Consider the following 26,068-nt stretch of genomic DNA (forward strand, 5'->3'; position numbering starts at 1 on the left):
TCGCAGGGATTTATTGAGTTCCATTCTTGTTTTCAGCTTTTTACAGTTAACTGCAAGTTGTTTGTTGAGAGACTCTACCCAAACAAAATAAACACAGCAGCACAAGCTAAACTCAAAATTAGCAATTCTGCCAGAAATGTGTTTTTAAATGTGGTTCTCTACAGTCTTTCCTTCCTGCCCTCAGTGTTTCTCATTTAATTGCAAGTTGTTTGTTGAGAGACACTACTCAACAAACTAACAATCTGCACAGCACGTGCTACGACCCAAAATAAGCAGCTTCGGAGGAAATTTACCCCAGCCAAGTAAATGCTGCTAATGTGGGAACGAGAGCCCACCAACAGAGGAGACATGCGGAGGAATAGTAGCTGGTCTAAGGTGTGAGCAGATGACTCGAATAACAGCGTGCAACCGATAGCAATACATTTTCAAAATTGCACGATATACAACAGCACTTTGCTTAGATGCATTTGTTTAGAAGAAGTTTAAGGTTGCTTTCGATGCCTGATCTATGCGAAAACCACTGATATGTGGCCACACACTGAGCAAAACCCTCTCGCCTGGGAGGACATTGATAATAAATGCTCTTGTTTAATACCCACAGCAGGTAAAAATGACTTCTGAAGGCCTCGTGCTGTGTGGCTATCGGCTTTTATCAAATAAAGACTTTTTTTCTTGCATTCATCTGATCTCTCCACCTCGATGCTGCTGTTGAAAGACTGGTGTGTTTTAAGAGTGTCCAATATTGTTTTCGCCCCCCCTACAGGTCCTCAGTGTGTGAGCTTTCATGCATTACTGTGGCTCACTGCCCGGTTTCATCAAGAATCTGTTTTATATTAGAAATGTATGTGTGACTACACGTTCAAGTGCGTGCGTGCGTGCATGTGATGAGCACATCTGTTTCTTTACAATCACTGAAAACAGGGTTAATCTGATCCCTCCAAAATAAGCTGAAATTCACAGAAAGATCACCATTGTGACTTTGCAGATCAAACGTGCATTTAGGAATTTACAAAATGGCAATCCTGCTGGACAGCAGCGGTACTGCACTGTTGTTTTCATCCAAACACAACTGAACTCTTCCTGTCCTTTCCTACCTCTCCCAGTCCGTCATACCTCATTTCATGAGCATTTTATTGGCATGACAGTGGACAAAGTTTCAATAAAATGTTTCGGTGATGGCAATCCCCCGGTCTATCTCTCTCGGTCTCACCCGTCTCTCTCTCTCTCTCGCCTTCTGTCTCATCAATCGCTCGGAGAGCAGTGGGGCTTACTAATTTTAGCATACCCACCCCAGCAGCAAGTCTTAGCAAGCTTTGCCTGTGAATACCTCATCAAACTGAGCTGCACTACAAAGCACCTTATCACACCAGCTTTAAATGTCTAACTGCAAAGGGAAAGATAAGGAGCATTGGTGTATTAGTTCTCAAACCGGATTACTGGTCCGGGGCACTAATGGTGGACATCACAATGGAGTTGAAACAGAAAAAAGACAGATAAATATCTCTTTACACATCCAATTTGGGCCACTTTCAAATGTGGTTTTAAATCTAGTGCAGTTTATATCTGATATGTGGTCATCTGACCTACATCTGAACCAGGATTGTGCAAAATTCAGTTGGAGTCAGCTAAATTGGAATCTGTCTGTCTGTCGTTTTATCTATCGGCCTGTCTGTCATTATATCTATTTGTCTGTCTGTCTGTCATTATATCTATCTATCCACAGTCTGTCTGTCTGTCTGTCATTATACCTATCTATCTGTCTGTCTGTCTGTCATTATATTTATCTGTCTGTCTGTCTGTCTGTCTGTCTGTCTGTCATTATATCTATCTATCTCTGTCTGTCTGTCATTATATCTATCTATCTGTATGTCTGTCATTATATCTATCTGTCTGTCTGTCATTATATCTATCTGTCTGTCTGTCATTATATCTATCTGTCTGTCTGTCTGTCTGTCTGTCTGTCTGTCTGTCATTATATCTATCTGTCTGTCTGTCTGTCATTATATATATATCTGTCTGTCTGTCTGTCTGTCATTATATCTATCTATCTGTCCGTGTGTTGCAATCTATCTATCTATCTATCTATCTATCTATCTATCTATCTATCTATCTATCTATCTATCTATCTATCTATCTATCTATCTATCTATCTATCTATCTATCTATCTATCTATCTATCTGTCTGTCTGTCTGTCTGTCTGTCTGTCTGTCTGTCTGTCTATCTATCTGTCATTCTGTCTGTCATTCTATCTATCTGTCTGTCATTCTATCATTCTATCTGTCTGTCATTCTATCATTCTATCTATTTATATGTCTGTCTGTCGATCTATCTATCATTCTATCTTTCTGTCTGTCGTTCTATCTATCTGTCATTCTTTCTATCTGTCTGTCGATCTGTCTGTCTGTCGTTCTATCTGTCTGGTAATCTACCTACCTATCTGTCTGTCTGTCTTTCATTCTATCATTCTATCTATATGTCTGTCATTCTGTCTGTCGTTCTTTATATCTGTCTGTCGATCTATCTGTCTGTTAATATACCTATCTGTCTGTCTGTCTTTCATTCTATCATTCTATCTATCTGTCTGCCTGTCTTTCATTCTATCTAACTGTCTGTCATTCTATCTATCTGTCTGTCATTCTGTCTGTCGTTCTATCTGTCTGTCGTTCTTTCTATCTGTCTGTCGATCTGTCTGTCTGTCATTCTATCTGTCTGTTAATCTACATATCTGTCTGTCTGTCTTTCATTCTATCATTCTATCTATCTGCCTGTCTGTCATTCAATCTAACTGTCTGTCATTCTATCTGTCTGTCTGTCATTCTGTCTGTCGTTCTATCTGTCTGTCTGTCAATCTACCTATCTGTCTGTCTGTCTTCATTCTATCTATCTGCCTGTTTATCAATTTGTCTATCATTCTGTCTGTCTATCTGTCTGTCTGTCTATCTATCTATCTATCTATCTATCTATCTATCTATCTATCTATCTATCTATCTATCTATCTATCTATCTATCTATCTGTTTGTCATTCTACCAATCTATCTGTATGTCTTTCATTCTATCTGTCTGTTATTCTATCATTCTATTTATCTATCTGTCTGTCGATCTGTCGATCTGTCTGTCTGTCCCTGTTGTTCTATGTATCTGTATATCATTCTATCTATCTGTCTGTCATTATATCTTTCTATCTATCTGTCATTCTATTATTATATCTATCTGTCATTCTATCAATCCGTTTGTCTGTCTGTTCTATCTATCTGTCATTCTTTCTTTCTATCTGTCTGTCTTTCTGTCTGTCAATCTGTCATTCTATCTATCTATCTATCTATCTATCTATCTATCTATCTATCTATCTATCTATCTATCTATCTATCTATCTATCTATCTATCTATCTGTCTGTCTGTCTGTCTGTCTGTCTGTCTGTCTGTCTGTGTCTGTATGTCTTTCTATTTATATCTGTCATTCTCAAGGCCTATAAGATTACAAAGGCTTTGTTAAGCTAATATTCTTAGTCTTGACAAACTTTTTTTTCTAGTTAAAATTAGTTAAATGAATTACTTTGAATTTCAATTAATTTGAACTCTACTTACTTCATTCAAAATTAAATCGGAATTGTCTACAGTGCATTATCAGTTCTGTTCTGAATGGCACACAACCCTGATATTAACACTTGTATCTGATTGTCCTCAGAATTCAGTCTAAAATCCCCACTTGGCATTACGGAAGTGCCTACCTGTGAATCATGGGAGCACACGTGTGCCACCATTGGTGAGCGTTGAGAACAAGAGCACTTGCTGTTATATGTATTTATGTTAGAAATGTTCAAATCTGCTGCCTCTGCATGTCAAATGACATAAACCTATTACAGTAATCCTTCCTCATAGTCCCACAGCCTGTTTTATGTAGTTACAAGCTGTTTGGAAAACCAAATGCTCCAAAAGAGGATCGAACCGTGCCACTGAAATGATCCGCGTGGTGCTGACCAACATCTGTGTGACCCACTGAACACAGAGCGGATCATTTCACATGTAATCACAGTCGGCTATGTCCAGGCTAAGAGAGAATATGCAGATTTGATTTGCATTTTCTGTGCTGATCTTGCATGTTTTAACATGGTCGAATGTGTTAAATGAGGCTGAGAGTATACTTATTGGTGGCTGGAAGAAAAATCAAATTAGCTGAACAAACATTGGGGGTGTGTGTATAACTTTGCACATGATGGTTCTCTGATTATGTCTTAAATATGTATATAACAGATGATAAAAATCAGTCAGTAGGTCTTGCAGTGTAAATGAAATTCTTCCTTCTCATATATCTGGTCACATAAGTGGTCCGTACCTTGAGAGACCAAAAAACCCACAAAGATAATTGTATGTGTCTCTTGCTTCTTGTTGTAGATCAACCTTTAGCAAATGCCAGCTTGGCTGGGCCAGTTATCGGGGGCATCATTGCAGCCATAATCATTCTGTGTTTGATCGGTGCTGGTCTGGCCATGTACCGCAAACGCATTCAGAGCACCGCAAATGGAGAGTAAGTGTGAACACGCACCCACAAACACAATCACACATTCATGTGAAACGTCTATTTTTTTCCACTCTCTTCTGGCTAGAACACCCAAGCTGTTTTTATCTCTTTCATTCTCAATGCATCTTAATTTGTGCATTCACCGTATGGCATACATGCACGCCATGGTTATAGCTAAACATCTCCTTGTGTTTCTTTTCCAGAGGCCCCCCCAAACACAAGCCGCCTCCTCCGATGAAGTCTGGCAGCTCGACAGAAATGGTGAGAGGACTTTTTTCCCCATCAGTCACCTCTCAACGCTCAAATATAACATTCTCTTTCAACTCGACGTATTGAGCTTTCTTCATTACACAATGTTGGGATTACTTACAGTTCTCCAGGCTACACGCGGCAATTAAAGCAGAGCTGGTGAAAAGACGCATATGCATAAACCACCATAAAATAGATCTTTGAATTTAAACCTTTGAAGAACAAGCTTGGTATTGGGACGATGGAAAATGTATATTGCTCAAAATAGGGTAATTGCATTTTTTTTGTTGCCAGTTAACGATTATTTCCTGTTCGCTTGGTTGGTACTGGACCGCATTTGAAACAAATGTGTATTGTGAAGTATGTAAAAGCAAGCCGAGCGAAGAGAATGAGTATTGCTAATGTTGCCCCCGGGCTACGGTCGAGAAAGAAGGGGTTAACATAGGGGTAATGTGTATTGATTGAAGCTTAATGTAGAACGTGTGGGTGGAGCTAAATTTGTGCGTGCATACGTGTTTGTGTTTGTGTATGTGTGTGTGCGCACGGGCAAATGAGCCTGTACATCACAGGCATCTTTCATCTCGGCTGCCCTAAAAAGCTGATTAATTCAGCTGTCAGCACCCCTAAAATATGTGATTATGAGATCTCTCTTCATGTTTTGCTGAAAATAGCTGCAGTAAAATATCTGCTGTTTAATTCACTGCCTTTTACCAATTCAAAACTTTTGATTAGCCTTTTTAGCCTTTCCTCCACAGACGTGGTCATTTACTACTATTCAAAAGTGCTGTCCTTTAAAGATTCACCAACATGGATAAGAAATCTTTCTTGAGCAGCAAATCATCATATTAGAATGATTTTTGAAGGATCATGTGACACTGGAGTAATAATGAAGACTGGAGTAATAATGCTGAAAATTCAGCTTTGCCATCATTGATTACATTTTAAATAGAAAATGTTCCTAATATTTCGCAGTATTACTGCTTTTACTGTGTTTTCGATTAAATACACACCCACTGGCAAAAAGATGCAGTTTTAATTGGTCTATTTTAAAAAGCTGGCAGTTGAGCAAGATTCAGACTCTTGACCTTGCTGTAAAATGTGCATGCTGAACTCATCATCACATGTGTTTGTCTCTCTATAGCTGAATAAACCACAGGACAAGGCCACAACCATCACAGAAACCCAGCCGCTCAGCAATTACATGACAAACTACTATGAAACTAACTCTGCCGAGCCCGTTACGGTAAGATCCCCTTCCCAAACTTTGATGAGCAATGCTGAATGCTGTGAATTCCATTCTCATTTCTCCTTTTATGGGAATGAATGACTTCAGTCATCCTGAATTACTGTTGGCTGTCAAGTGATTAGCTTTTTTTCACAATGTGCCGATTAATCACACATAACTTAAAGTCATTGGGGCCTATTTTAATAATCTGAGTGCATGGTCTAAATCCACTTTTGCTAGGTTAATGACGGAAAAAATGGTCGGCACGCCACACACATGGTCCAAAAGGGTTGTCCATATTCTCTTAATGAGTAATGGGTGTGTTTTGGGCATAATGTGCAATAAACCAATCAGAGTCTCATCTCCCATTCCCTGTAAAAGCCAGTTGCACTTGCACCATGGCGGATTCGCTATTTACATGGCGGAATTCGCTTCTCCAGAGAGGAATCCTTTTGTTTTTAATATTTAAAGGGTCATGAAACCCTAAACCAAATTTTTTGAGATTTTAACAGAGTTATGAGTGTTGAGCAACATAGAAGTAAATGTTAGCATCCATTTGTTTTGATTTTAGGAGAAAACCTTTTTGCGTTATATTCAACTTCCGGGTTTAAATTCATCTTTGTATCAATGTTACAGAACGTGACATTTTGTCGTACTATAGTACAGCGAGGACTCATCGATGTCTCATAATTATTCATGAGTCTGCGTGTCCTTATCCTATGAGAAGAGGCCTTGCTTAATTATTCATGAGAATGCGTGTCCTTGTCCTATGAGAAGATGCCTCGCTTAAAGGGATAGTTCACCCAAAAATGAAAATTCTGTCATCATTTACTCACCCTCAAGTTGTTCCAAACCTGCATGAGTTTCTTTGTTCTGCTGAACACAAAAGAAGATATTTTGAAGAATGTTTGTAATAAAGCAGATAGAGCAACCATTGACTACCATAGTATTTTTTTTCCTACTATGGTAGTCAATAGTTGCTCTCTCTGCTTGGTTACCAACATTCTTCTACATATCTTCTTTTGTGTTCAGCAGAACAAAGAAACTCATACAGGTTTGGAACAACTTGAGGGTGAGTAAATGATGACAGAATTTTTGTTTTTGGGTGAACTATCCCTTTAGCCCAGCAGCACGCATTGGTTGACAGGCGCTTCAAAGAGTGAGATCGCATTCAATAAGTGAGAGATGCATTAATGGATCAAAAACGAGTTATTATTTTTGCTTTGTAAGAGTGTCTGCGTTGCATAAGTTTTCTTCTGTAGATCCCGAGTCTTCGAAACAAACGCGATTCTTCCACACTGTGAGTGTAACCGCTCTTTACAGCCCATTAACCGATCAAACGGCTTATAAGACACTGCAAAATAAGTCTCAAAAGTTATCAATGATGCAACAGCATGTTCGTATATATTTTCTATGCAGAGAACATGCGAATGGCTGTGCATTTATTTGTGCAATAATTGATAGCTGTCGATATGTACTTTATGTATTTGTGTTATTTAAGGTGAGCTTACAAAACCATGTGTATATTGTGTTACGTAATGATATTTTGCAGCGTGCAATTTTTTTGGGAAGCTTTGATGCTTTTACTGAGAGTGAAAGAAAACTCTGAATCAGAAGCCGTTGTTGTGTTGTTGTCAGTCAGTCTCCCCTCATCCCCCTCCACTCCGCAGCTTAACCACGCCCACTTTTATAGCATTTTTCAAAACTGTGGTGAGAACTGACGGCTGCTAAAACAGGGGATTTAATGACACTTTAAACATGTAAAAATGGCTGCTGCGCATCCCTGTGTGTGTAATAAGCAGAGTGTATGCGTGTTGTACACCCACCTATAGGTGAATATTACTAATGCGCCCTTTAAATAACAAAAAATACTGCACTATTGACTTGAGACCAGGTTTTTGTTGGTCAATGGTGCGGTCGTTTTGAGTTGCATCAAAATAGCACCGCGCCAACAATGCGCCTGAACACACCTTGTTTTCAGACCAGCACGCCCATGGCGAACAGACGGGCGCAAGTGCATTTGCTATTTAAACAACATGGCGCTGGACGTGAAATTGATAACTGTGTTGGGCTGAAACTAGCAAAAACAGTTTTGCCGTCGCATTGTGCCGGGTGTATGATAGCGCCCACAATTGTGTTAGTTGAGAAAAGCATTGAAAAGACATTACAAAAAGTTACACAGTAACACGATTCAACATAGAATTTGCTACTCAAAACCTGAAGTGGCATTTAGGATATAGTTTCATAGTGTTTAATGCAGCTCAGAGGTGACATGAATATGAATATAAATCGAAATATGAAATGAAAACCACGTAGGTGATGGCAAGTCAGTGTCTTAAAGGGATAGTTCACCCTGAAATTAAAATAAAGCATCTTTTACTCACCCTGCTGTTGTTCTAATGCCATATGTCCTTCTATCTTTCTCGGATCTCAAAGGCAGAAATTTACAAAAATAGTCCTTCACGCTCTCCTTGCTATAATGGCAGTGAATAGCGACCAGGCTAAAACATTAAAAAAAAATTATACAAAAGTAGGGGTGCTCCGATTGATCGGCAACCGATCTCGATCGGTCGATAATCGCTTTGGGATGATTGATCGGCGGTCTCCAAAAAGGCCGATCTCATGAACCGATCGCATGCTGACGACACATAAAACCCGCACCTGCCGTGAGAGCTAGGGCATGATATGCAGCGACACCGTCTCATTCTCTTTCCAGCGCGAGTACAATAATTATAATGCTGAAGGTGAGGTACAATTCATATTTCTATATTAAATAACTTACGCAGTCATTTGAAAACTTTCTGTGGGACGTAAGTTCACAAAAAGCGCGCGTGAATCACCGCGTGCGCGCGCTCTCTCTCTCCCTTTCAAAATGCTCAAATGGCTTCACATCAGCGCATCGCATGTGCACTAAAATCGAGCTGCTCAGTTGACACAGGATTTGCCACTTTGCACAATCGAGGCAGTGTCGCATCGTCACTAAAGTTTATCATTTGCATTTATTTTTAAGTCTTGCCAGTGTTTAAACCTCTCAGCACTCGCGCGCACGGTCTGGAGAGACACACACACACACACACACACAGGCCATCTCACAAAAAGCTTGCGAGTACAAATTGCGGTGAAATGGTCAGATACACACAAATGTATGTACTAAATTACCGTCTTGACGAGTATGCACGTAAACCCCGTCGTGACTCGCGAGTGAACGTTTGTGCAACTGCATGTAACCTATCCGTGTTCGCTCTTAAAGTGACAGCTGTCGAATAAACTGCTGCTGTCTCTGAGTTTCTCTTTGTCTTGTGTTGTTTGATGAACCTTTATGACACTCACTGCTCTTGAATGACTAACTTTTGCAACCTTAAGTGTAAGGATTAAACTAATTTAATTTATTCAGGGAAGACCAATATTAATTTACATTTGATTTCTTATTAAATGTCTTTAGTATTTCTTACCTCAATACTAATGTTAGACCTACCTGAAAAATTGTTTTTTAAAACAAAAATGCACTGCATGATCAAATATTTAGGTGAGATAATTATATACATTTATTATATACATTTATTTGGGAAAGATGGCCTACAGTAGCCTTAAGTTATCTCATTTTCTAAAATTAACACTTGGTGGTTCTTCAAGATCTTGACTCAGTTAATTTAGAGTTAGTTTCATTTCTACAAATGGTGCAAACTCTGCAAGATTATAGATAAAAGATTGCCATTCTGTGATCGGCAGTGATCGGCAATCGGCAGATCATGATCTTGGTGATCGGTAATCGGTGATCGGCCCCAAAAATGCTGATTGGAGCATCTCTATACAAAAGTATCACGCAATGATACAGTGAGACGCGTGCCATATATGGAAAGTGTTCAGGAGGCATACTATGAGGTTTTGCGCAAAGAAACGAAAAATACTGAGCTCGGCAGTTACTCTGTGTGCGTTCCTGCGAGTGCGTGCGAGCCATCAGCAGCCGCCGACACTCATGCTTACTATAACTCACACTGTTGTCATGGCACCCAGGATGAGCACACACACGCACCATTTTGAGAAATCAGGCTCAATAGAAACAAACGCGACTCTTGTCTTTTCTATAAGGTATATGATAAGAAATAATACAATAATACTAATAATAAAACCTCCTGAAGTGAATGTTGCGTACCGGTTGTCATGACAACATTGCGTGAGCAGCTGCAGGTCCAGGTGCAGGACTATTTTTTTTAATTTCTGCTTTTGAGGTCCTAGAAAGATAGAAGGAGGGCATTAGAACAACAGCAGGGTGAGTAAAAGACGGCTTTATTTTCATTTCGGGGTGAACTATCCCTTTAAGTGAGTCATTCATTCAACTCATTAATTCAAACTGCTGAATCATTCAGGAATGAAGCAAGTGACCGTATTTATGAATGGGTCACTTAATCATTGGCTCGCTTGTTTCGTTAAAAACAGTGGATTCATTCAGTAATGAAACACTGCTGTTTGTCGCTCAACAGATTGGCTGAGGCTTTGTTTGGAACTATTTTCATTGGCGAAATTGAGCAGAATAAGAGAATATTGTGGTACATGTAACAATATTATTGTTTATTGAATCAATATAACGTGCAAGCTATTTGGGAAAAACAGCACTCTTGCTTGTGTGATATTGCTAAACTATATCATATAATATAGATATAAGACACAAACTTTCTTGGATATTAGTGGCATTTTAATTGCATTCTATAATGTGCACCACACAGTCGATTGACAATTCTTATTTTTTTATAGAATGTCGCAGTTCTTATTATGAAATATTTATCATTGCACATCTTTTTTATTTTTTATTCATATGCCCTTGTAATCTGAAGTCAAAAACGTTAACCCCCCTCCCCCTTTGAAAACGGCGTCTGCTCTCTTCATGTCACGGCAGAGGGTGGGGCTAAATATACTTCACACCGGACTGCAAACTGGCAACTTATTTGATCCAATCAATTCCAGGCAATGTCGTTCCTCCCTATATGTAAACTATGCAAGGTTGTAGGGCCCCCGAACCACCATCACACATTTGGAAAATCATTTCAGCTGTCTGACAGCTTGATGGTTTCACAGCGATACTTTCAAAAAGCATTTATTTAGCTGTCAACTAAAATGTGGAGTTCATTTGACATTTTTCTTACTGGCAGTGTTTTAAAAGGGTTTTCATTAAAAAAATGTAGTGCAATTCGTTGCACGTTGCATACGGAATACCATTAGTGCTTATTATTGAAATTTTACTCACTGCATGTTGTTTCTTGACACTTCACAAAATTCGCTTGGGACTCCCAGAAGTGTAGGACAGGCACTGATTCCACGTCACAATAGGGAAGAAATGAAAAGACTACTGCAACCTCTGTTTCACGCTGACTTTAATCGCACTGCACTTACCTCACAATAGGTACCAAAGACCCCGTCTTGCAGCAGGCGGCTTACACGCTTATGCTAACGGCGAAAGCTAGTGACTCATAACGATGTGTGGCATGTGCTAACACTGCCAAAGGGTCTTTTATGTGGATTAATATGATGAGCTGGTTATTTCATCAACTATGATAACCGTAAAGCCAATTACTACAGCGGATCTGTGTGTGAAGGCCAGACTCAGACATGTACCTTTGTGATAAAGCCCCCAGGGATTCGGTTTGGGCTTTCAATAACTGCATGTATTTATTGTTTTTGGTGATTTAGCCAGCAGGGTTCATTATTCAGCATTAAGAATAGGCTCCGTTTAATTTGTGAATTTGAATTGAATTGGCCACACCCCACAGGAAGTTGAGCTGGAATGACAGGAAGAGACACAACAGAGGAAGAATTGTGTTCATCAGTAAATTAATTATGTTTATTTATTCCCTGATATGTAATCATACATATTTCCCTAAACTGTGCTGGAAATAAAGTCCGTAGAACCTTAGCTATTAATTCATTTATATTTATCTATATGAATTATGCACTGTATAATAATTGTATAATTATATTATTAAAATGATACAAAAAGTGTATAGTAATAAAATATTTTAAAATAAAATCAATTGAAACAAAACATTTATGTATCACTTTTCTAGGATAATTTTTCTAGAAATACATGTTCTATGATCACATTATTACACATATATACTGAATAAAATGCATTATTAAAAATAATATTTACAGCTCTTTGAATGTCAATTTAATTCAATTTAAATGTGTTTTTGCAAATGTTTAAATGCAATTTTAAACCAATTTATTTCCATTCTGAATATATACAGGCAAATATCCCTGGTAGCCAAGCCAAAGGCTGGGACATTTGCTAGATCTGTAAAACTGATATTATTTTCACTGCGAGACCATCACTAAGAGAAAAAAAACCCTTTTTATTATCCTTTCAGTGTCCAGACCTTTATAAAAAAAGGTTAAATGACCAGGGGTGAACTGGCATCACCTTATAACTGTGAAATAAAAAAGAACATTCGCCTCAAATAATTAGAAACCAACTGTTGCTTCAGTCCTTCAGACACCGATTCACACACACGCACACACACGCGATAACGATCACACTATATTAACGTTTTTAAATTACATTTTTGCTCACTGTGAGTCAGGAGGTGAAGTGTTCTATCAAACCGTTTTATCAGCTGAATCTTCATTCGGTATCAATTAACTCTAATAAATAAGAATGTGTGCTTCTGTTCTCCAGCTATTATACTGTTGCTTAATGACCGATTGAGGAGCTATTAAATTGGCATTAGTACCAGCTCAGTGATTGTAATGAATTGTGAATGTGTGTATGTGCAGCTAGTTACATGTGTCTGAACCGGACGTGTGTATCGTGACATCTCTGCCGTTATAATCAGAGGAGCTGTTTGAAATCATTTTGATAGGAATTTTATTCTTTAAGTAAGGGATAATTCATGGCTAGCTGTGCATTGAATGCTTTTAATGCACGATGTGGAGGAAAATAACCACCTGACGCGAAGCGGAGTGCATTCAAATTGTTTAATGCACAGCTAGCTCGCTTATACCATGGTCATTTGCCAGCGTTGACAACTTAAATTTGTTTATTGATGTTTGCAGTGCAATATATGACCGAACGGGTAAAAATGACAGTTATTTTTGTCAGTTACAGGCTAGCAATATCTAGCATTCTGTTCACTTTCGATCAGTGTCTGTATGCGAGGGACATATGTGTGTGTTTTTGCTTCAATGAAAACAGTGCATTAATATAGAATGTATACACTGTAAAAAAATAAAATAAAATGTCTGTGAATTGATGCAATTTAATTAACAGAAATTCAATTTGGCCAATTAAAAAATTTAAATGTGATCAGTCACTAGAACATTTTCAATTGGAGACCTATTTTTTTTTTACATTGTATAATTAAAGGTGCTGTATGTAATAATTTTTATTTTTTTTACTGTACTAAAGCATAAAAAGACCATAATATGTTTGCAGATATTTAGGAAGCATGCTAAGTTTACATACTTGTTTCTAAGAAAAGCAATGCTACTGCCACTTAGTCTACGTCTACATTAATCCAGATACATTTGAAAACTGCGTTTTCATTTTATAACGTCCACACTAGCGTTATCAAGCGTTTTCCAAAAGTTTCTTGTCCACACTGAAACGCCGGAAAAAACGCTAAATTCACCTTACTGTGCATGAGTTAAACCTCATAAAAGCTCACGGAGATGACAGACAGAACAAGACATTATCAAGTTATCACACAATTCTTCTGGCAGGTTCATTTTATTAAGCAAAATATCTCACCTTTCACTGATGCATCCAGGACGCACTCACTCACCATTATATGTTTGGTCTAAAACGCAACTGCTGTCATGTTTTGCCACAGGACAGCAATTGTGAGTACATTTTGTGTCATCTTTGCAGGACTGTGATATGAAGAGTGCGTGAAGTTTATAATGTATATTTTATACATAGCACATAACAGGCACAATAGCGGTATAAACAGGAATACCTATTGGTACAATATGCGTCACATGACTAAACATGCATCATTGTTTTCAAATACCTCTGTTTTCACAATCCACACTACGACATCAAGACAGCGTTTTCAAATGTATCCGCTTTGGAGAGCATTTTCAAAAAGCTACATTTCCGTTGATGAAATGAAATGTAGGGAAAAATGAAATGATACTTCCGTATATGAAACTAAAACCGCCAGTCAAGTCATAATAAGTGAATCATTGAATCATTCATTCAATCGATTCGTTCAAACCGGCTGATTCATTCATTGCCCCTGTCCCAAATGACACACTTCATATGCACTTTCGCTCTTGTGGACTTACAATGGCTGCCATGTGCGTGTGTCCGCTAAGTCCACGAGACCGTAGGGAGTCCCATTTGTCATTTTAACCCTCAGAAGGGTGTTTGCGAGCGCCCCCTTTGCGGTCAATATGCGCACTTGATTGGCACTTTTGTGAGCTCCGCAGTGGACTTCTTCTCGACAGTCAAAGCGGTGTTACGTCACGAAAGTGCGGACTCGTAGGAAGACCGCAATTGTTTTTTTGGGACAGGACCATAAAAGAAGCAAGTGTCCATTGACTTTATGAATGGGTCATTGAATCATTGACTTGCCCGTTTCATTCAAATACGGTGAATCATTCAAGAACATAACAAGATTGTGTTGCTGGGAGATGCAACTTTTCTGCTTTGTTTGGAACTATTTTCGTTGGCAAAATAGAGCAACGTTGTGTTTAAAAATGGTCAATTTATATAATCAACTTATTGTTTATTGAATAGTTTTTTGAAATTGTGCTGCTATCTCTCTTGCTCATATGATATTGCTTAACTATATTATGTCATAAACACAAAATACAAGAACTTATACAAGGGCAATTCATATCTGGAATTTTGGGGGGCATTTTTTATTAATTTGGGTGTGATTTCCGACCTTGCACGATGATATTTTACATCAACACCAGACTAGTTTGTTAAGCTGTTATTGTTAAGCTTAATGGAGGGCTATTGGCTAAGTTAGGTTTTAAAGTGCCCCATTATGGTTTTTCAAATATCCTCTTTCATGTAGTCTGTAATTTAGCAGTTTGTGAATGTAAACGTTCTGCAAAGTGGTAAAGTCTAAAGTGGCCAAAACGGAGAGAAAAATATATGTTTTCAAACAAAAAAGTATTAGTGTGGGCATGGCCATATTCTACTTTGAAATGTGTGTTCCATGTCGTGATTTTTATTTTGGTCTGTGTGATTCTACACTACTACATTTACCCAATAGTAGTTCAACACCTTGGATTGCCAGTTGGCTCAAAACACAGCGTATCGTAACTATGGAAGCTAGTAGTGTATGCTGCTCCATATGAAAGCCAGAGGGCGCTCTCGTGCAGAAAGTTCTTCAAGCCATCTCTGTATTTTCATGATAATAAAGTATATTTATACTTCAATGCTAAACAACATAGCCTTTATCACTGTATAGAATACTATGAAGTAATGTGTTGTGTGCCTTATTCTGTGAAAGAAGCCACATCAAGTCAGAAGGTTTTCAAACACTTAAATGACGTTATGAAGTGAGTTTGGAGTAAAAACATGTTATTAAATGTTGTCTTTTGTTGGACAAGAGGTTCGTAAATGCTTCTCATTTTTGGAAAGATGTTTTTTCAAATGCAGGCATCTCAAACTCACAATGTTTTCAGATGGAGCAGCTGATCAAAGAGCCGAGCTTCACTGACAAATCGCGCATAAAAAATAATCGCAGCTGTTGCGATTTCATAATCGCACTAAGCCAAAACGCGATTTCGGGTTAATTGCGAATAATCGTGCAGCCCTAGGAACCACTTTAAACTTTCTTGGAAGTGTGTATTACACACATCTTCCAGCCAATCAGAATAGAGTATTCAGACAAACCATGGTATAATTCATTATATGTTATTTTCGAAGGATTATGCATTTAAATTTACTCAATGCTTTCATTGTCATTGTGTGTGCTTCAGGATCTAGATGATGACAACATGGGCCCTCCTGCTAACGGCGGCACCCCCAATGTCTGGGACGGCTCAGGACACCCTCCCGGAAAGGATGAGTCGACCGATGAGACTCTTCCACCGTACGAACCAGCTGACCAGAATGATATTGAAGCTAGCCATGCTAACATAGCCCGTGAAGAAAGCTTCATGTCTCAGCCCATGTTGGTCTAAAGACGTAGGCCGTGCCTGCGATTTGCACTGCCACTGTCCTACCCAGCCGCGGACGCCCATTACAGCACAGCAGGCTATAGTCCACGGTTCGGCACACACGCATTGAAAACCACCCCAGCCTGGTGCAATTTTTTTTTTTACAAGTGGCTAACTCACCTTTTAACCTATTCTCATGGTTTTGTGGTCTATGAAACATATCGATACCATTTGGACCGGTGTTCATCAAACTTTTGGACATTTAATAATGTATGACAGCAAGTTCTTAGTACTTCAGAAAAGCAAACTCGATTTCGAAATTAACGGTAAAACAAAACCATGAGAATTGGTAATTCTTCAGTTTTGAGGTACTATGTTATATTTTAATCCTGGTTATGTGAAAAGCAAACATGATTTTCCTGAAAGGTCTAAATATAAGAATTTGCTTTCAGTATTTTAAAATACACTGCATATACTGTCAAATGTTGCTTATGTTTCTGATCTCTACATTTTTATTCTGCGATCTTGGTGTAGTGCTCTTTTAAGCTTTAGCTTCTGTCGGTTTTGTGCGTTAACTTCTGTGATGAGGGAAAAAGTCTTGTGGTATATGCAATGTATTTTACATACAGCAAAAATGTATTTTTATATTTTATATTTGATGTCATTTTGATCGATTATATCACCTAAAAACAGATGTATGCATTATTTTCTTATTTTAGTTTCTTTGGTTGTTTGGCGTGTTCATTGTTTTTGAAAAGTACCAAATAAGTTCTGTAAATAATATAAGAAAATAATATATATAGCCAGTCTAATATGCGTTCAAAAAAAAGATATAAAAAAAGAAAAATGAAAACAAATCCAAAAAAATATGTGGGGTGCAAAATGAAAAAGTGTACTTTTTTTTTTGAACATTTATTTTAACGGGTATTACTAAAGTGGTATGCTGATGATGTTTTATTGATACGTGTGGATTTTGTTACTGTATAATCTTAATCTGCATGGCATGGTTGGTTGCTTTCCGAAAAACAGTGGGCACCTGTCGCAACCTTTCCTCGCTCCCCTATTTTCTGGTCATAAGCACAATACGCATATAGAGATGCTGAAGGTGACGGGAGGTTTGGCAAGAGTTTAGGGTCATTTTCTGTCTTCTGAAGCAAAACATAAATGTTAAAGACCTTGTGAAGCACAGTTTTTTTCTGTACTGACATATTTCTTATCGAAACATTTTCAAAAGACATAAAAGGTCCCACCCAATGGGCTTTATTTACATCACAACCATTAGTCATGATTTGCTACTCGCCGTTACTGGTTCTCGCCGTGACATTCTCATCCTAGAAAGCATTTGATTGGACAAAACAATATTTTTGGTCCGTTTTCCAAAAGAAAGATTGTACATTTTAAATGTGTTAGAACGGTGTCAACTTTAAGGAGTATACCATGATATATAACTATTGATTTCAAAGTTAACAGATAGCCATTGAAAGCCATTGATTTGATGTTGTCTTTAATATTCGAATGCACTGTGTATCACTTTCTTGAGCTTGGCCACAATGCTTTCATTTGCCTTGGTTTGGCCAAATGTTATCATTAATGCTCTCTAATTCCTAAAGTTTTTCTCAAAAAGAAGTATAATTTTTGATTTGCAATAAGAGGAGAAAGCTTACACCTCTTTCTTAAAGGAACAGTTCACCCAAAAATCTACTCAACTTCATGTTGTTCCAATTCCATATGATTTTGTTTCTTCTGTGGAACAAAAATGAGGGGCCCTATTTTAACAATCGGCGCAAGTGCACTTAGGGCGTGTCCAAATTCACTTTTGCTAGTTTAACGACAGGAAAAATGGTCCAAAAGGGTTGTCCCTATTCTCTTAATGAGTAATGGGTGTGTTTTGGGCATAACGTGCAATAAACCAATCAGAGTCTCATCTCCCATTCTCTGGACTTGAAAATGATAACTGTGTTGGGGCTGAAACTAGCAAAGAACACTTGCGGTGAGTGTATTATAGCGCCCAAGGTGTTTTGAAGAATGTTCACACTGCTATACGATGGCTTTGTGTTATCAACAGGATGGAATTGAAGTTACTTCCATTGTATGGAAATGAGCAGCTTGGATGTGCTGCTATATAAATGTTCTTTTGTGTTCCACAGACAAAGACATGATTGAATTTATTTTGGTGAACTATTCCTTTAAGAGATTGATGGGGAACAGACGTCGTTTTTTAAATGGTCTTTTTCTTTTTTTTTCACTGGTTCTTGGATGGCATGGCAACTAATTCCATCACTGTTTGTGTCTTCACTCTTGAATGTAATCTTTGCACATCAACTTTAAGCTGTCGATAGATCATCGTGTCATAGTGTCTGAATACATTGTTGTAATTGTGCCAAAGAACTCATATCAAAACCTGTAGTGATGCAATGAACTAAAGACTTGCTAACAGGTTACAGAGATGATGGAACGAATGGATGGCTTTTTTTAATGGTCACCTGGAGCGGAAACTTGCACATTCACAAAGCTCACCTTTAGATGGGTGAATGGATGAATAGGTGGGCAGGAGCCAAGAGAAATCGATGGATGGACTGTACAGTTCCCCTAGATGAATTAACAAGCCCTCCTTCGTTCTTGATTAGCCATCGATCACATTCACTGCCTGATCTTCTGGCCTGTTGGACATCACAGAATATTACTGATTCTTGCAAAACGGTTATTCTTGACATGACACGACAATCTTTCACCTGTCATCTCGGTTTAGCTGGGTTGTGGTCTCGTCACTGTTTCTGATGAAGGGAATGTACGTCTGCATGCTGCATGAGATTTGGGGTTAGCTTATGTTATCTTCACGCGCAAATGGACTGTCTTCACGCAACCGTCATTTGCTACAATGGTGCAGTATTAGACAATCACTGTATGTTATACTCATCCATAAGGGTTTCTGTGTTTTAAACTGTGATTTTCATTTTTCTCAAGTTCGCATTTTTAAATTATTGCTTTTCTGTATTTTCAAGTGTTTTTAAAACGGTCGTACATAGACAACGTGCATTAAAGTCCTAGTTAAGCTGTCATTTTGGATTTTAAAAAAGACAATCAAAGAGTCAAAAATTGTAATTCTGTCCTCATTTACTCAACCTCACGTCGCTCCAAACGTTTCACAATGAAAGTCAATGGGGTCCAAAATGACTTTGAAGTCAGTCAAACGGGTTTAGAATGACACAAGTGCGAGTAAATGCTGACAGGATTTCCATTTTGCAATGAAAATCTCTTTAACAAAGTAGTGGCCCGCTAAAATTTGTCATTGGTTACCGAACGACTCTTGACATTTATCAAATCTACTCTCCAGCAAAACAAGCATACTTTATTTGCCATATGTTTATACTTCATTATCACAAATCATATCAGAGAGCGTTTCAAATCATCTGCCATGTGTTCGCTTATGCGCTGCCCTGTCATCATCAAGCCAGATGTGCCTTTGTTACTTTATTTTGAGCCATTTTACTGACAGATTTGTTTTGCCTGAGACAAAAGTAAATCATTCACTATATAGACCGCCCAATGGGGAGAATTGTGATTCTTTTTATTTCTAATGTTTGTTTTTGCATCTTATTTCTTTCCCTACTGAGATTATTTTATATGCATAAGCAACTTGTTCTATGTTTTATGGATCATCGTGATGTCTAATAAACTAAAAGCCAAAGCTCCTGTTGTGAAGCGTATTTGTGTAAATGAGCAATATTGCATCTACTGCTTTTCTAGAATTTCCTTGTTCTATGATCCCAGTGAAATACATGTACAGAGCTCCGGAGGTTGACGTCACGCAGCCTAAACTCCGCCATTTTAGCAGGCAATCGGGAGCGCTAGAGCGGCTGTAGCATTGGTATCTATAAAATAATTTAAAACCGGACAGTTTAAACCTTACTATTTCAACATGATGGACAGCTGATGTGTGTCAGGATGCCAGAACAGGTGGGGGATGTAAGTTGTTGAAATGCTGGGAATTTCAGTTTATTCTTTATACTAAAAGGTGTCATGAACTGGCTTTTTTTATTTTTTTATACTGTTGTCTGAGGTCAACTTATGATGTTCGCATGGTTTTTACGTTCAAAAACATCATAATGAATAAGTAATAGGCTATTTTCTGCCTTGATTTTGAGGCTCTCTGAAAATCGGTCGGTTTTTATGGGCGTGCCGCACTGAAGACTTGGAAGTAAACGCCCACGGCTAGGATTGGATAAGATGTGAATATTAAATGAGCTTCAGCTCCCCTGTAAGTTTTGAAAGCGTTTGGAGAAACGCTCACAGGGCTCGAAAAATATCTTTATCAAACAAACACAATGATTCATCTCTCATCCACCTGCGATTGACTGGAATGTTATTTCTGTATTACTTGGTCGGTCCGATCATCAGTGAATATAACCGTGAACCGTACACACACACACACACACACGCACACACACACGCGCGCAAGAAAGGAATGTTATTTCACTATAGCCCATCGGTAGGCCAGTGATAACCCGTCTGAAAAGCACATAGCCCTGGGACGTTGGACTTTGCGAGCACTGGCATTTCAAGTCCGATTCTGATCACGAAATGAACCAAAAACACCTTCTCCAGCCTGTGACAGCGTGCTAAGGTATGTAATCAATAGATATCAAACGATCTGTAATAATGCAATACTAACACATATAAAAAACATGTTTTACTCACATAAGTGTGTGTTGCACTTGAATAGAATAGAATAGAATAGAATAGAATAGAATAGAATAGAATAGAATTGATAGTGAATAGATTAAGTGTGTGTTAATCTATTCACATGTTTTCTCTCTTAAAATGTAAACGCATGTAGGCCTGTAATGTTCAGAATTATCATATACGTGTATTGAAGGGTGCTCCCTGGTTCAGTAGTCAGGGCACTGATCAGGACATAAGCCAATGGGCTGACTCTCTGATCAGTGCCCTGACTACTGAACTAGGGAGCTGATTGAGACGCACCCGAAGTCCGTCATGTAAAACAAGAGCGTATTGATGCAGTTCAGTCTGCCTGCTATTCTATCTGTCAAAGTTACTCCTGATCGGAGGCTTCCTTACATATTTAGTTTATACGTAGATTCAGGCTTCAACTAAGTTTAATGGTGCAACGCAAACATATTTAGAAGTGCATAAGTTGTAACTTAGTGCCCGTTTACATCAAAACTATATAGTTGTAACTTGCGCACAGCTGGTGCAACAGGTGTCCTGACTGGAAAGCTATCCGTTCCTTTATCGATACACGTGAAAAGCACCCGGGGGGCATTATAGGGATCTGTTATGTTTAATCTATTAAGTTTTGCTATGTACAAGTCTATGTCTTTTGAATTAAAGTGCGAAGTGAACTCTGTTGCCTTGAAACTGGCACTGGCTGTTCCTGCCTGTCAAAATGGCGTCGTAAAAAGAATGGGTCACGTGACCTCCGGAGCTCTATACTGCACTTTGTGGAATATTACCAAATGCCAAAAAAATATTTGGCATTCACTTATTGATTTACCATCTGAGAGACCTTCAGAAGATCCGGTTTAACTCTTGAACTCTGAAAATGTCAGACTCTCAATACAAACATCAGCCTGTCTAAACTTCAAGAGCACCACTTTAGGTAAATACACATTTAGAAGTGTTTAAGAGCCTCTGAAATTCTCTCATTCTGTCCATATGTCAGAAATATAAATAATACATAATGTGAGACATTTTTTCAGTCACAAACAAACTGAAAGCTCAGGATATTCTCACAACAGTTCTCTACAAGTGTGACTTTAAAGACATTTTTGAAAGCATTTTTAATGTATTTATTTAATTGCTCAACAGTTTTACATATCTCTACAAAGTTGTTAGATAAAAGTTCACATGAATGACACCAAGCCATCACTGCTATATAAGATCCTTTAATGGTGTGAGGTTGGGGCAATTATAACACAAGTAATGAATAAAATTTGCATGGCTTTTGAATATTTAAAATAGGTAATGAACATTATTTCATTGAAGTATCTGGCCGAAGGCTGCTCTTGACTCAGCTGGCCAATTCATATTTTATATTAAAATGAATCTGACTTGTTTAAGTAATTATATGGACCCATTTAGATTTAGGCTTCAAACTCATTATTCCTGACAGCTAAAATAAATTGTTTCATAAAAATGGATGAAAAGTATTCCAAAATGTAACGAAGTATTAAAGCAAGGATATTACTTTGTTTGTTGATATTATTTTGTTATTACTTTGTTGTTAAAATAAACCAAGCAAAATTGCAGCTGAACTTCACAGCCTGTGATCACCATGCATTTTCATTGTATGGAAAACAACTTTGACATTTTGATAATAACTTGGTTTGTGTTCCACTGGGGGAAAGCATAAACAACTGAAGTGACATTTCTAGAAAGCAAATATTCAGTTTAAAGCAAATGATCTATGCAAAGCATGCTCTTTTAACCTACAATAAACTTGTATCAAAGATACAAATATTAATATTCAAAATTCCCTATATATATGTACAGTGAGGAAAATAAGTATTTGAACACCCTGCTATTTTGCAAGTTCTCCCACTTAGAAATCATGGAGGGGTCTGAAATTGTCATCGTAGGTGCATGTCCACTGTGAGAGACATAATCTAAAAAAAAAAAATCCAGAAACCACAATGTATGATTTTTTAACTATTTATTTGTATGATACAGCTGCAAATAAGTATTTGAACACCTGAGAAAATCAATGTTAATATTTGGTACAGTAGCCTTTGTTTGCAATTACAGAGGTCAAACGTTTCCTGTAGTTTTTCACCAGGTTTGCACACACTGCAGGAGGGATTTTGGCCCACTTCCCACACAGATCTTCTCTAGATCAGACAGGTTTCTGGCCTGTCGCTGAGAAACACCAGCAAACTCCAAAGATTCTCTATTGGGTTTAGGTCTGGAGACTGGCTAGGCCACGCCAGAACTTTGATATGCTTCTTACAGAGCCACTCCTTGGTTATCCTGGCTGTGTGCTTCGGGTCATTGTCATGTTGGAAGACCCAGCCTCGACCCATCTTCAATGCTGTAACTGAGGGAAGGAGGTTGTTCCCCAAAATCTCACAATACATGGCCCCGGTCATCCTCTCCTTAATACAGTGCAGTCGCCCTGTCCCATGTGCAGAAAAACACCCCCAAAGCATGATGCTACCACCCCCATGCTTCACAGTAGGGATGGTGTTCTTGGGATGGTACTCATCATTCTTCTTCCTCCAAACACGTTTAGTAGAATTATGACCAAAAAGTTTTATTTTGGTCTCATCTGACCACATGACTTTCTCCCATGACTCCTCTGGATCATCCAAATGGTCATTGGCAAACTAAAGACGGGCCTGGACATGTGCTGGTCTAAGCAGGGCAACCTTCCGTGCCATGCATGATTTCAAACCATGACGTCTTACCAACGTATTACCAACAGTAACCTTGGAAACGGTGGTCCCAGCTCTTTTCAGGTCATTGACCAGCCCCTCCCGTGTAGTTCTGGGCTGATTTCTCACCTTTCTTAGGATCATTGAGACCCCACGAGGTGAGATCTTGCATGGAGCCCCAGTCTGAGGGAGATTGACAGTCATGTTTAGCTTCTTCCATTTTCTAATGATTGCTCTAACAGTGGACCTTTTTTCACCAAGCTGCTTGGCAATTTCCCTGTAGCCCTTTCCAGCCTTGTGGAGGTGTACAATTTTGTCTCTAGTGTCTTTGGACAGCTCTTTGGTCTTGGCCATGTTAGTAGTTGGATTCTTACTGATTGTATGGGGTGGACAGGTGTCTTTATGCAGCTAACGACCTCAAACAGGTGCATCTAATTTAGGATAATAAATGGAGTGGAGGTGGACATTTTAAAGGCAGACTTACAGGTCTTTGAGGGTCAGAATTCTAGCTGATAGACAGGGGTTCAAATACTTATTTGCAGCTGTATCATACAAATAAATAGTTAAAAAATCATTCATTGTGATTTCTGGATTAGTTTTTTTTAGATTATGTCTCTCACAGTGGACATGCACCTACGATGACAATTTAAGACCCCTCCATGATTTCTAAGTGGGAGAACTTGCAAAATAGCAGGGTGTTCAATATATATATGGCTCATGGTGAGTATATATTAATAGGAAACAAATACATGTAATTAAAAGAAATAGGGGTCACAAAACAAAAAATACATCATAAATTAATATAAATTAAATAACTATGCTATAAATTCTAACCTATGTGTTTAAACCATGTATTATCATTATTGTAGGTTTTAGGATCATCCTTGTAATTATTTATTTAGTTTGATCTCATAGTCTTTCTCAATGCAAGTCTATGGCTGCATTCAAAATCGCATACTTATGAAGCCCCCCACATGACATGCAGGAATTTACTAAAGCGCACGATTTTTTAAATCAAGGGAACTAATTAGTAAATCGTGCGCACAATTTACTTTTTTTTTCTTGCATGTCATGTGCGGGACTCCGTACATACTTCCCTACTATATAGTAGGTGAAAAACAGTACGTGACAATAATATGTCCGACTTCACAATACTCATAAAAGAGTTGGCAAAAAGTACCCAGATGACCTACTACTCCCGGCGAGATTCTGAAGTGTGCATACGATGGACACTTTATTATCCCATGAGGCCACGGGAGACGAGTGAAGCAACATAACTGATGCTGGTAGGTCACATGATAATGACATCATGGCGAATGTAATACGTCCAGATTACATTCATACTACACATATGCATACTACTGTATACAGAACATACTTTTTTAACAGCCGTGAAGTAATTACTCATTCAAAATAAATACGTACTCAAGAGAGTATGCGATTTTGGACGCAGATGTGGTCTTTTATTGCTCCCTTTGCCAAGTGCATGGCAAACAGCTTCATTATGACACACAAGTGCTCTGCTCCCTCCAAAGTCCACACGTCCAAGGCTCTGCCCTTCGGTAGGGTATAGGGCTGCTCACTTACAGCTTGCCCAATGGCAGTAAAGTGATGCATTATCGTGTGGTAGATCACATGATTTTTGAGTGGGTTTCAGGCGTAAGGGTTTTGAGTGGGTTTCAGGCGTAAGGGTTTTGAGTGAGTTTCAGGCGTAAGGGTTTTGAGTGGGTTTCAGGTGTAAAGGTTTTGAGTGGGTTTCAGGTGGTTTTCAGGCGTAAGGTTTTGAGTGGGTTTTAGTCGTAAGGGTATGTTTTGAGTGGGTTTCAGGCAACAGGTGTTAGGGTTTTGAGTGGCCGGTTTTGAGTGGGTTTCAGGTGTAAGGGTAGGTTTTGAGTGAGTTTCAGACGTAAGGGTTTTGAGTGGGTTTCAGGCGTAAGGGTTTTGAGTGGGTTTCAGGCGTAAGGGTTTTGAGTGGGTTTCAGGCGTAAGGGTTTTGAGTGGGTTTCAGACGTAAGGATTTTGAGTGAGTTTCAGGCGGTTTTGAGTGGGTTTCAGGCGTAAGGGCTTTGAGTAGGTTTCAGGTGTAAGGGCTTTGAGTGGGTTTCAGGTTTAAGGGTTTTGAGTGGGTTTCAGGCGTAAGGGTTTTGAGTGGGTTTCAGGTGTAAGGGTTTTGAGTGGGTTTCAGGTTTAAGGGTTTTGAGTGGGTTTCAGGCGTAAGGGTTTTGAGTGGGTTTCAGGTTTAAGGGTTTTGAGTGGGTTTCAGGCGTAAGGGTTTTGAGTGGGTTTCAGGTGTAAGGGTTTTGAGTGGGTTTCAGGCGTAAGGGTTTTGAGTGGGTTTCAGGTGTAAGGGTTTCAGTTTTTTTAGGCAGGCGTAAGGGTATGTTTTGAGTGGGTTTCAGGCAACAGGTGTTAGGGTTTTGAGTGGACGGTTTTGAGTGGGTTTCAGGCGTAAGGGTGGGTTTTGAGTGAGTTTCAGGTGTAAGGGTTTTGAGTGGGTTTCAGGCGTAAGGGTTTTGAGTGGGTTTCAGACGTAAGGGTTTTGAGTGAGTTTCAGGAGGTTTTGAGTGGGT

At 38.7% G+C, this 26,068-nt stretch overlaps 1 protein-coding gene across 2 annotated transcripts in view; it reads left to right on the forward strand.

The window, feature by feature from the left end:
* pvrl2l (PVR cell adhesion molecule related 2 like) overlaps positions 1–19,793 on the forward strand; it is a 235,736-nt gene extending 215,943 nt beyond the window's left edge. Inside the window, exons 7-11 of one of the 2 annotated variants that reach the window (XM_079830088.1) lie at positions 3,687–3,764; positions 4,394–4,526; positions 4,724–4,781; positions 5,911–6,012; positions 15,928–19,792. In XM_079830088.1, the coding sequence (XP_079686214.1) occupies positions 3,687–3,764; positions 4,394–4,526; positions 4,724–4,781; positions 5,911–6,012; positions 15,928–16,131 (575 nt within the window). In that variant the 3' untranslated portion in view covers positions 16,132–19,792. Of the gene's footprint in view, positions 1–3,686; positions 3,765–4,393; positions 4,527–4,723; positions 4,782–5,910; positions 6,013–15,927 lie in introns of both variants that reach the window. The other variant, XM_079830090.1, reaches the window with a different exon arrangement.
* Positions 19,794–26,068: the final 6,275 nt, after the last annotated feature.

The sequence above is a fragment of the Gobio gobio genome (genome assembly GCF_949357685.1).
Source record: "Gobio gobio genome assembly, chromosome: 11".
Taxonomy (NCBI): Eukaryota; Metazoa; Chordata; class Actinopteri; order Cypriniformes; family Gobionidae; genus Gobio; species Gobio gobio.